Source organism: Rattus norvegicus, chromosome 15 (genome assembly GCF_021556685.1).
Source record: "Rattus norvegicus strain SHRSP/BbbUtx chromosome 15, alternate assembly SHRSP_T2T, whole genome shotgun sequence".
In the NCBI taxonomy this organism is placed as follows: Eukaryota; Metazoa; Chordata; class Mammalia; order Rodentia; family Muridae; genus Rattus; species Rattus norvegicus.
This window is the reverse complement of record NC_141548.1, coordinates 51,349,085-51,361,474: the sequence shown is the minus strand read 5'-3', so window position 1 is coordinate 51,361,474 and position 12,390 is coordinate 51,349,085. Positions and strand designations below refer to the sequence as shown.

Genomic DNA, 12,390 nt, shown 5'->3' with positions numbered 1-12,390 from the left:
ATACCTCAGTGCTGCCTCTGGAAAGTACAGGGTGAGACCACATGGTCTCTAAAGTCTCTTCAACTGGGGTAAAGCTGTACCCCTGTATTCTGAGCCCTGCCAGCCACTGTAGGATGCTATTGGGTTGGCTAATGGGGCATGTTCATGTGGTTTCAGGTGGCATCCCCATGAGACCTTTCTTGTAGACAGAGCAACTTGGCTACTCCATCCATTTCTTCTCAGTCTCAGAGGCACTACTGTGATTGCCCTGCATATGCCCCAAACTCAAGGTTCATTGTTCAAAATTCAGCTTCCGTGGTGATGGGTTTAGGAGGCTTTGCCTTTCTTAAGGGTAGGGCCTTATGAAAGAGGCTGGGTGGTGTGGTAGGCTGAGATGTGGCACAGTAGAGTGTTTGCATGCAAAATTCCCTGGGTTCAGTCTCATATAAACTTGACATGGCAGTACACACCTGTAACCCCAGCACTGTGGAGGCAGGAACAGGAGGGTTAGAAGTACAAGTGCATCTCGCATAGGGAGTTGGAAGCTAACTTGACTAGAAACCCTACCTTTAAAAAAAAAAAGAGGGCCTGCTGGAAAAATGGCTTAGCATTTAAGGGCACTGGCTACTCTTTCAGAGGACCCAGGTTCAAATCCCAACACTTGCATCATGGCCTACAGTCCTCAGTGCTTTCTTTTGGCCAGGCACTGGGCATATACATGGTACACTGACATGTACATAAAATCAAAAATGAAATTTAAGGCTAGGGAAACTTATTCACCCCTTCCATCATAGTGGGGGTGTAGGGCACACAGAAGCGAGGCAAAGACGGCTGTCAATGTACCAGAAAGCAGGACCTCCCCAGACATCTCATCTAAAGATACCTTGCTTTTAGAATTCTCAATTTCTAGAATGGCGAGAGTTTTTGAGTCTGTGGCATTTCACTGTAGCCGCCTAAATGGACCAAGACAGATGGAGCCCTTGGGCCATTGTGGTTTATTGATGCACAAGGCAAGCACAGCACAGGAGGGTGTGCCCCACCCAGGGACAGAGGACAAGGCAACAGGCCACGACCACAGCAATGCTGTCAGCAGAGGGGAAGGGCCTTGGGGGTGGGGAGTGTCAAATCCTCTTCTCCACACATTTCCCAGGATCCCAGATCTCTTGGCACATCGTAGTGAGGTACTTGACTGTCTACCAGTCCTGTCTCTGGTAACCAGCCATTCACCTGTCCCTCAGAGGTATGGCCCTGTGGGTCTGCCAGCTCCTCTGTCCTTCACAGAAGTCCAGCTGCCCGTGTATCATCTCTGTCACCTCTGAAAATGTTACTATGTTAAATGTCCCTCCCTCTTCTATGTCTCCACCTGCTTATCTTGTCTCAGGGAGTCCACCCTCTCCGCCCTCCTAATCCAGACAACAGTAAGAACAAGATGAAAACACCAGGAGCTGTGGGGGAATTCATCAGGAACTCCCCAGGGGATCAGCCCAGAGAGCAAGGGGTAGTAGTGTGATGGAGAGCCCAACATCTGGCTCACAGGGCACAGAACAGTCATGACTCTCAGGCAGAGCGGTCGAGTGAGCAAGCAAAGTGCACAGCTGGGCAGGGTGCCAGGGTTCTGTGGGTCACACGGAGTTCTCTAGCTCTGTCAGGCCTGTCAAGACACGAGGTGGCCCGCTTCTGGCTGAGGAACAGGTCTCAGGGGTCTGGTTCCCCCTCCTCGACCCCGGCAGACCTTGGTGCTCTCTGAGCAAGGAGGGAGGTTTGCTGAGGATATTATCGTCCCCAGAGAGAAGAAAGGAAAAGCTCAAAAGACCAGAGCAAGCCCTCCAAACTAAAAAATGAGAAGGTGCTTTCCCAGAGAGTGGGAGGGCATCTCAAGTGGTCCAGCGACAGTGTTGGAAGGGATGGATGGTTCTCCCATGCGGGAAATGGGCTCTGGGGGATAAGGAGCAGCCAGGGCAAGACAGCAGTGCAGGAGGTTATTTATAAAGGGAGGGGCCTAGTCCGGAGGCGGAAAAAGCCCTCAGGCCCAGCTGAGTAAGAAGGAGGCTGTCTGGGGTGGCCCTGAGTGGGGTGGGTGGGGCTAGGAAGGAGGTACCCCACAGCTTTCTGCATCTACATGGAGGTCAGGCTACACATGGGCTTTGGCCCAGGAGGCGGGGAGGACTCTGGGAGATGCCTGAGGACTCAGGGAGGCCTGCTTGAAGTCAAAAGACAGAAGAGGGAAACAGAAAGGGAGGTTATCACCTGCTGATAACCCCCCTCTCCAAGTCCACCAGACCTGGAATGGGTCACGCCACTAACTAAGAGGACCACTTTCTGTTGTCTTCAAAACAGGGGGGGGGAGTGGACAGAGTGGAGGGAGCAGGGAGAGGGGAGAGAAAGCCAGCTCCCCAAACCTAAGCCATATATCATGCCCCACCCTGCTGTCATCTCTCCCCAGCCCTCCAGCTCCCCAGGAGTCCCTAGCGGCCCACACTGATATTGCAGGTCTTGCAGCTGGGATCTTTCTTGGCATCAGCAGTGGACAGGCTCATGAGCTGGTGCCCACTGATTTCTCCCAGGGTGCCCAGGGACAGGTCGACAGGCTCAGTGTAGATGATCTCCAGGATGAGGTCCTGAGCATGGCGGAAGATCAGCTCTCCATCCTCCACACTGCAGGTCAGGAACTTGTTGCAGGCAATGTCCAGGAGGGGCAGACGGTCACGACAGAAGCGGTCCCCCAGGGAGCCTTTGGGTGCCAGCACCAGGATGGCATAGTGGTAGGCTGTGTACATACAGTAGAAGTCCGCAAAGTAGAGGTTGGTGCTGGGGTTGAAGAGGCGCTGGGCAGGGATCTGGAAGCGCCAGCGGCCATAAGGGGAGTCCTGGGGCGGCTGGCCTGTGTTGAACTCCGTGTTGCAGCTGAAGAAGACGCCATGCAGCATGCCACTGGTAGGGGAGCCGTGGCTCCCACTGTTGTCCTTCAGGTAAGGCTGTAGTACATTCCCACAGTGGGTCCTGCCCACCAGGGAGGAATGCCAAAGAGAGAGGAAAATGCCACGGGTTAGTTCTCTGGAGCCTGGCTGCAATGTGTAGTTAAGAAGAGAGGGAGCCAGCCCAACTTCCAGCATTCCTATTCGCTTGCAGCCTCCACTGCTCGCAGACATTAAGTCCCGTCTCCCTGACTAGACTCTGAGGATGAGTCGCCTCTGCCTTAGTGTGTGTGCTGCCACCTAAGAAGGAGCCTAAACAGGACCCTTGCCTCTTCAATACAAATACCAAAGGCTCCAGTTCTTTGCCACTTTCTTAGGGCAAGTGGGGAACGCCCCACCCCAGCTGCCAGTAATGATAAAGGCAGTAACAGTGGCAGACTGCCCTGACCTAGCTCAGAAGGACATGGACTTGAAGCAGGCATGGGGGAAGGTGGACAAATCTTGGCCCAGCCTCATGCTTGCAAGGGCCTGGCTGTCCTGAGGCAAGTGACTTGCTGCCCTTGGTGCCTTGAGCTCAACATCAGAAGGCTGAAGTACTAGATCTGGCCTGTCTGTCTGTCTGTCTGTCTATCTGTCTGTCTGTCTGTCTGTCTCTTCCCCTGCTCCCTTTCTCTCCTCACAAGAAAACCACATACACGTGGGCAAATAAGATGGAGGCTACTCTAGTTGGGCCATGTGGGCGGGACCCTCTGGTTGGGCCATGTGGGCGGGACCCTCTGGTTGGGCCATGTGGGCGGGACCCTCTGGTTGGGCCATGTGGGCGGGACCCTCTGGTTGGGCCATGTGGGCGGGACCCTCTGGTTGGGCCATGTGGGCGGGACCCTCTGGTTGGGCCATGTGGGCGGGACCCTCTGGTTGGGCCATGTGGGCGGGACCCTCCAAGCGCCATCCTTTGGCTTCCTCATACCTGACTCTCACCAGTACCCTAAAAGATTTGCCCAAAATGGTTTTCTAGAGCCTTGGACTCCTTTGCACTCAGCTTGGAAGCTAACAAACTGAGATTCCCCAGAGCCTTCCATGCTCAAGAGTCTTTCATCTAGTCTCCTCCCCACTCCCCTATGCTCCTGGGTCCTGAAATGGAGATATAGCTGATAGTGTGTGATAGACTCCTGCAAAGGAACTGTCCCAGAAGGCAGAGTCACACCCAGAACATATTATCTGACCTTGTCTTGCCAGCAGGATCCTCTGCCAGGAAGCCCTACTTCAACTATGATCTTTTCTTAGTCTCAACCCCAAAGTATCAGTCACTTAAAAAATTTTTTTTGAGACAGGGTCTTGCTATGTACCCCAGGCTGGCCCCAAACCTGTAGCTATACTCCTGCCTCAGCATTCTGGAATGGAGGGGGATCTGGGGAGGAATCAGCAGTTCTGACTTGTCCTACCTGGCATGCTGGAAGTACTCCTTGTGATGGTTGCGGTAGAACACAGAGAAGCGGAGCATGCGGCCAGCGATCTGCTCAGCCTTCTCCTGCAGCTGGGCAAGGTGCTCCTTGGCATAGTCTGTAAGAGTCCAGGCAGAGTGAGGTAGGTGAGCCAACCTCTCTCTCCTTACACCACCCACAGAGCCTGCAGGTGGCTTCACCCTCTGGGCCAAGAGAGGAGCTTCAGAAACAGCCTGGACTCAGGTGGGGACAGACCAGCAAATATGAAGAACTGCTTGCTGTCTGTTCACCTGACTTCAGGGTCAGTGTTGCTAGAGGCTCTGGGTCCAGAAAGGGCTGAGGACTACCTGTTATCACACGAGGGGCTCCAGGACTGTCATACCAGGACGCCCTTATGTGAAAAGAGGGCTGATAGGAAACATAAAGACTAGAGAAGGAGAATACAAGGTCCTTTGGGCGGCAGGCTTTAAATCTAGGAGGTGAGAGCCTGTCCCACAACTAAGTTGGTGGCTAAGTGTAATTATAAGTGGGAGTTAGTGAGGAATCAAAGAACAGAGCCTGGATCTCAGGTGAATATTTCTGTAGAAGGACTGAGGCACTAGCTGCCTACTTGAGCTCTCTATTTGGGAGAAATAAAGAAGGTTGATACCAGGACAGGAAATGTGCCTGCTTCCCCATAAACATACCAGGGAGGCTGAACCTGGGCCTTGGGATCGAGGCAGATTTAGACAACCTTAAAACAAACTAGAGGAAAGTGCCCTTTGTTTATTGTGGTCACTACATTTCTGTTTGCTTGGTCTCTGGAAAGAGGAGGGTGGACCCAGCTACAGCATTTTCAGATCCCCAATTTAAATTGAACACCCACTGTATATTCAGTTCTGTGGGGCAGAGTGGGGCAAACCAAGATACCTTTCCTTCAAAGAGCAAGAGTGCCTCTCTAGTAGAGCTCCGGCAACTCAAGGAGACTTGGGGCACAGATTTTGGCAGAGGATGGAGCCAGCAGCCTTGGAGGCCCCAGGGCAAAGAATGTTCTCTGCCCCTTCCTTGTGATAGAGAGCAATCTGGAGCAGATCTCACGTGGACACCAAAGGGATAGAATATTTTGGGGCAGCTCCTTGGCTATCAGCGACAAGCATATGCAAAGTGGCATTTGTTCATGCTAGAATTTGTGAGTTATGCTCTAAGAGACCATCAGATGGGACCAGTTTTCCAGGCTAAGGGGAGACTTAGGACAAACAAATGTTATTGCCCTACCAAATGATCATTGGTAGACTATTGAACAACAACAACAACAACAACAACAACAACAACAACAACAGACCCATTATCTATTTGATACAATGAAATACTGCCTAACCTAAAGTGGGAGGGAAATTCTGACAAATACACAGCACCTGTGTATTATTGATGGTCTAGTAAAAGCAATAAGCTGTTCACCAGAGAACAAATACTTGATTTCACTCATATACATCACAGTCAAAGATCATAAAGACAGACAGAAGGAAGGGATGGCCCAGAGGACAGAAAATGGAAAGCAATGGCTTCAAGGGTGTACTGTTCTGGTTTTGCAAGATGGAGAAGTTCGGAAAATTGGTCATATAAAACCACTTAGGACTTCCATATTTAGAAATGGTTCAGATGGTCAGTTTGATGTTATACTATTTACCACAATTACAAATACATATTCTTAGGGCTAAAGAGGGCTTAGCAGTTAAAAGCATTTGCTGCTCTTGCAGAGGACCAGAGTCCAAAGTGGGACAGCTCACAACCACTTGTAACCCTAGCTCCAAGGGACCAATATTCTCATCTGGTCTCCGTGGGAACTCAAATGTATGTGTGAGAATACACGCACAGATGCACATAAATGAAAATAAAGCAACTTTTAAAATGTATGTATATAACTGCTCCTCATTGGCCCAACCCAGAAAAGTAGTTGCACCCCTTCGTGTAGGTCTTACCAATGTGCAGAGTTCTAAGCAGGCTCTGTATCTTCCCTCTGGCCTAAACATAGCAGCCAGAGTGCAGCGGGTGTCTCCAAGTATGCTGGGCTGTGGTGAAGAGCTCCCTCTTACCCGCCCTCAATGGCCCAAACAGGCTAGATGTGTTATGGAGATGGGTATTATCACAGTCCTACCCCCAGTGCAGAACTCCACAGTCTCGCTCCAGCCAGACACCAGGTACTCTCCATCACTCTGCTTCACTGCTGTCTGCACTGCCACACTGTACTCTGTCCGGGGACTCAGGAACCAGTGGCCTCTCACTGTCATGGGCAAAGGCACAGCCTTGGCCACGAGCTTGGTGGGGACATCCTGAGAAGTGGGGTACAGACGGAGAACCAAGCATCAGTCTTGAAGTCACACCTGATCTTGGCATTATTCCAGGTCTCCCTTCTTCCTCCCGAGGAGGGTTGGAGTTTCAGAGACCCCACAGCTCTGTGTCCCAGGCACCATCTCACTACAAGAGCAAGCAGTGACTTGGGACAACCTCCTTCAAGCTCCCTGATGCCCCATTTTCTTGAGATGTAATGGGAAAGGCCAATTGGTAGGAGAGCCCCAAAGTTGAAAGTGGCAAGACCTTCATTTTTGAGGGAGACTTCGAGAAATCTGCACACTGCAGTGCTGTCTCCACGGCAACAGCAAATGCTGGGAAGTCAGGGAGGAAGAGAAAAATATGCCTTATTCTTTGGGGGGAGGGCCAAGGGGATGGTGTTGAACATTCACGTCACCGTGGCAACTGGCCTGCCAAAAGACACCCAAATCTAGGGAGCCAGATCCAGAGAGAGGGAGGAGAGGGAAGGAGAGAGGGAGGGAGGGAAGGAGACAAGGAGGGAGGGAGGGACAGAGAGAGAGAGAGAGAGAGAGAGAGAGAGAGAGAGAGAGAGAGAGAGCGCCCACACCAAGGCTGTCACCCTCAGAGCCAGCTTCCTCACACTGAATTCTCCCCTGCCTCTGCACGCAGCTGGAGAAGATGAGAGGTTTCCTCCCACCTGTTCCTATAGTGGCTTTTAACCTGGGGAGAGGACACACCGAGGAGAGACTACCCACATGCCTTTTCTAGGAAACAGACCAGTGGGCAGCGAAGGAGCAGAGAATCCCTATGACTGTGTCCAGCATCATATGCCCAGCTAACGGTCTGTGAGCGTGTGTGTGTGTGTGTGTGTGTGTGTGTGTGTGTTAGCATGCTCTATGTTGCTTGCCCAACCACAACTTCTAGGCTCTGGAACATTATCTGGACATGTGAGATCGTGGGTTCTGCTCACACACACCCAAGAGCTCTGCTGCTGCCTGAAGTTCTAGTCACGGAGGGAATAACAGCATTGGAGCCGTGCTATTGGAGCTGTGCTAGGCATTGGACCAAAGAACATGAAAACATCTCTCTCATGGAGTCTTTTCAACAGCTCTACAAGGGTGGCGTGATCATTCCATTTTTACCAAGGAAGACAGGAAGGCTCAGAATGGTTAGATCACTTTGGCAGAATGACCCCATGAGAAGAGTCTGAATTTTGGCCAGGCATCTGGTTCTTCCATATCTGTCTAGAGAGCTCATTATTTGCTTCCTTGTAGAACAGGGCCTGGGGAGGTGTCAGGGCGTCCTTTACTCACCCGGTGCTTGAACTTGTTGGAATTCTTATTTTCCTTCTTGTTCAGGTCAATGAAATAATGGGTGACCCTCTCCAGGTCACTGTCTTCCATGGCCCAGGAGATACGGAAGGAGTCACAGGTGATATTGTTGATCTCGATGCTGTGGGGGGTAGACAGCAGCTCCATGTTCCCCTCAGGTTTGGCTCCTGTGGGGATTGAGGGCCAGAGGAAAGATTAGCACCTCCCTCCTATCACAGACTTTTCTGGAACGTGGTGCCCCCATTTTGTTTTGGTGAGGTGGAGTCTTGTATACCATCAGATACTGCTGCCTCATAAATGTTATAGAAAAGCTTGCAGTGGGGCTAGACTGGATAGGAGGGACCCAAGGTGAGATGGGGGATCCTCTGGAGGGGGGGTGTCTCTTGGCCCGCTGTACAGGGTCCTCAGAGCAGAAGGCCCCTGACAGGTGGCTGAGGCAGTGGGAATGTTGCAAACACTGGGCAGAGGGACAGATTTGCAGCAGATGGAGCTAAGGAGGGAGGGGCCCTCAGCCAGCAGGCGTGAAAAGAGAAAGGGTGGGAGGGGAGAGGACAGGGAGGAGGAGGAACACAGGAAGCACCTGCTGAGTGGCTGAAGCCTGAGGACTGGGGCAGGTGGCAGGCCAGGGGCAGCCAAGAGTCCACAGGTGCCAAGACCCTGGGCCCACTCAGGCCTCTCTCCTTCCTGGGAGAGACTGGAGGGAGCAGTGAGGGACTCTGCTGTGCAGGGCCGGAGAGACAAATGCTGTGGATATATATCTTTGGTGGGTCGGGGTGGAATGGGCCATAGCCCATAGCCTGATTTAAGCTTTTTTTCTTTCTTTTCTTTCTTTCTTTTTTTTTGTCCATTACTTTGACATACAATTTCTGTTTTCACAGATTTCAGTTGACTTTTCTTTTTTCTGTCTTTTTATCTTTCTTTCTTCTTTTCTGAGATGCTTGCAGCCCCAGACTCCAAATTCATTATCCCCCTGCCTCAGCCTCCCAAATGCTAGCATGGCAGATGCCTGCTCACTTGCTCTTTTAAAGAATTACTTTAGGTCTTGGTGGGGGAGGAGGTCAAGACAGGTGTAGCCCTGGCTGTCCTGGAGCTTGATCTTTAGACCAGGCTGGCCATGAACTCACAGAGATTCTGAGATTAAAAGCATATATCACCACAGTCCAGTCACTTTTGGTCCCTTTGAGGCAGGGTAGTTCTCTGTGTAGCTTTAGCTGTCCTGGGACTCTGTAGACCAGGCTAGCCTCCAACTCAGAAATCTGCCTCTGCCTCCCAAGGGCCTGGATGAAAGGTGTGCACACCACCACCACTACACTCAGCTTAAAGAATTACTTTAACACTGACACCTATTGGAGGCCGACATAAACTAATGGCATCTCACACTAGTCTGGAGATATATAGGTACTATTATTCTCCTTATTTTATTTTACAGACAGGTAACCAAAGTTGGGGATGCTGACATATCCAAGGGTACACAGACAGCAAATTATACTCTGGAGGCCAAGTTTCTTATTATGGACTAAGGTGGTGTGTGTGTGTGTGTGTGCGCTCTCTCTCTCTCTCTCTCTCTCTCTCTCTCTCTCTCTCTCATATGTTTTGATATATGACTTTTCCTGTTTACTTATCTCTTCTTCCTATCAGTGTTTTTTCAAGTGACTGAAGTTTCCCTTGCCTCCTACTCCCATTCCTTCAGCTCTATCCTGCCTTTGTGCCATTTAAGCATGAAAGGACTACACCACTATTTTTCTTGCCTGTGCTTAACTGGGCTAGAGTTAGTTGGTCTTGTCTATAGCTTGGTTCTCCCAGGAATGGGGAGCTTCAGGGAGGAAACACACAGCTATGGATAGACTCGCTCAGGGCCTTTCCTGGCTTTTCTCTTATAGTTCATCTCATAGCAACTCTTTCCCTGCTGGTAGTCTCCCTTCCCCCTTCTCTTTCTCCCTCCCCCCACCCTTTTCTTTTTCTTCCCTTGCCCAGGAGCTAGGGTGAGGGCACCTTGTGCCTACAAAATCAGGTACTTTTATTTATAGCTCCCAGATAATCCAACCCACATTTTCCTGTCAATTAAGCATGCTCCAGTGCCTGGCACCACTACATTAACCTGTGGACTACCTGGGTAGCAGGTATAGGCGGAGCGAGGGTATGGTTGATGGCCTTATCTCCCTAGATGTCCCTCAAAGTCCACTATTAACTCAGCTTCCCACCCTGCATCCAAATGTCTCTGGCTTCATGCACAGGAAATCTACGGGAGTCCTACCAGGTCTTCTCCAAACTGAGACAAATGGGGTTGGGTATCTGGAAACAACCCTAAGAAAAATCCTGCTGTATAAGGTTTTGGGAAGAGGTGTGCAGCAGCAAGGGGTTAACAATGCCCTGGATACTGACAAGACGCTTCTGAGGGAGATTTTTCCACCCACGAACATGAACACATACGCCCACCTCAGGATTTGAGTGGCTCCCACCCACATGGGATCCAGCCTACACCTGCCCTGAGCAGACACCTGTCCCTGCCTTGATCCCTCCTCCTCTTCCTAGAGGCCAGGGCAGCTTTGGTGGTGGGTGGAGACTCCAGGTCAGGCACTTGCTCATCCCTTCTTCTTTCCATTTCTGAGAGAGCTGCTCTCCACCCTAGCCTAAGGATTGTGAGAATGGGGGCAGCTGGCACTACAAAGGCAGCCAGCCAGCATGGACGAAGGGTGGGTGTCAACTCAGCTTCTCTACACCCAGATGCCTAGGGAAGGGCAGCCGGTGAGGGACAGGTTGAGGCAGCACCCTAGGAACACCCACACTCCCATGTGAATCCACCCTAAGCAAGCATGTACACACCCCCACACAGGCAAGCATGCACATACACATATGGGTGAGGGGTGCGCACATACCTTGGCATATGCCTTCATAGACATCCTCATTCCTCCACACCCACCTAAGCATAGATATGCCCCCCCCCGCCTTGCACATTCTAAGAATGCCCCAGTATTTCCCTTGTGTGTTTCTACTTCATGACAACCCACACATGCTCATGTCCACACATACCCGCATGCATGTGCCCCTCATCGTCACAAGATATATTTGAGGAAAAGAGGAAGCCACAACACATGCATGCCGCCTCCCGCAAGAGGACAAGCAACCCACAGGCTGCCTGTGCACACATGTAGATTTGAGCACACGTCAATCCTTGCCTGAATTCTGGTATTCTCTCCATGGAGCATTTGTAGGTTCCAACACATAGACTTTGAAAACATGTTTGCTTCTGGCTACATTGGGTCAGACTGATTCTTCACAGGCCAACAGGTTTGCACACCTACTCATGTCTACCCACAAACAGAGATTTGTGCCCACACTTCCCACCTATCCACCTCCTATTGCCTCGAAGTTGCCCCTCCCCACGTAGAAACAGCCTGGTTGCTACAGAACTCCCTCAACATGTACTCCTACCCACATGACAAGTGACACGTCCACCCCCTAAAAATACTGCTTCTTGGAGCCCCTACCACATATACCCACAGGCTACTCAGATAAACGCTGCCCCCGCACACATGTACCTCACGCGTAAAAATGTTCTGAAACATGCTACAAGCCGGTCAGAAACCCCAAAGGAACCTAACTGCGTGGAGACAGACCTATCTACGCAAGCTAGTCTCCAGCCTCCTCCCAACCATGCAGACACGTTGTACACACTGGACCCCCTTCCCCAAGCCCTTTCCAAAAAGCTACTGGCATGCCAGAGGAAAGCACCCCCACCCAGCTGAACCTTTTGGCGTCGCCGACTGCGCAGAATGGTCACGGGGTAACTAACTGTGTCGCTTCGGAGACCAGATCCAGCTGTTAAGCTCTTTGCCAAGGACTTAGGGGAAAGGGAACAAGGTCGCCAGGCCTGGCGACCCAGGTGTACAGCCAGGGCAGTTACGGGACCCTGGTGGCCACAGCCCTTAACCTCCTAGAATAGGCAGGATGGTTTAGGGGAAGAAGCGTACTTACCTGGCTTCAGCTGGCCCTGCAGAGGGATACTTGGAAGAGAAGGAAGGGAGAGACTCTGTGTGGATGATGAGCTCTCCAGGCAGGGGACAGCAGCCTGACGCCTGGGTCACAGGCAGCGGGGCTCGCTCGCTCCTCTCTGGGCTGCTGGGAAGTCGGCTTCCATGCCCCACAGGCAGCTCCTGTCTGGCTCTGCAGCTACCGCTACTGCTCCCGGCAAGAAAACGACGCTGCTCGGAACCCAGCGAGTGAACGCGCAAGAAGAGAGAGGCAAGAGCGAAATCAAAGCAGCGTGGAGGAAAGAGAGGCAGAGAAATCGAGAAGGAACGGGAAAGCCAGACCGAATTTGGCTCCACCAATGGGATCAGTGGCTGCTCAGCGTCAGGTGATAACAAGCAAGCTTGGTCCCTGCTCGCCCAGGCTTGTGGGAGGGGGAAAGGGCAGAGGGTCCCCTGGGAGCTA

General features: G+C 51.7%; 1 protein-coding gene across 2 annotated transcripts; it reads right to left on the bottom strand.

The window, feature by feature from the left end:
• Positions 1 to 955: 955 nt before the first annotated feature.
• Positions 956 to 12,207, bottom strand: Phyhip (phytanoyl-CoA 2-hydroxylase interacting protein). Of its 2 annotated transcripts, none has more exons than XM_087585343.1 (5): positions 11,133 to 11,414; positions 7,939 to 8,123; positions 6,471 to 6,645; positions 4,337 to 4,454; positions 956 to 2,979 (listed from the first exon to the last, which is right to left on the bottom strand). In XM_087585343.1, exons 2-5 carry the CDS (start codon positions 8,101 to 8,103, stop codon positions 2,445 to 2,447), a joined length of 993 nt encoding a protein of 330 aa, XP_087441469.1. In that variant the 5' UTR covers positions 8,104 to 8,123; positions 11,133 to 11,414; the 3' UTR covers positions 956 to 2,444. The 2 variants fall into 2 exon arrangements, with proteins under 2 accessions (XP_087441469.1, NP_001017376.1); NM_001017376.1 differs by lacking the exon at positions 11,133 to 11,414 and adding an exon at positions 11,932 to 12,207 and having other exon boundaries at positions 958 to 2,979.
• Between the last annotated feature and the right edge of the window lie 183 nt (positions 12,208 to 12,390).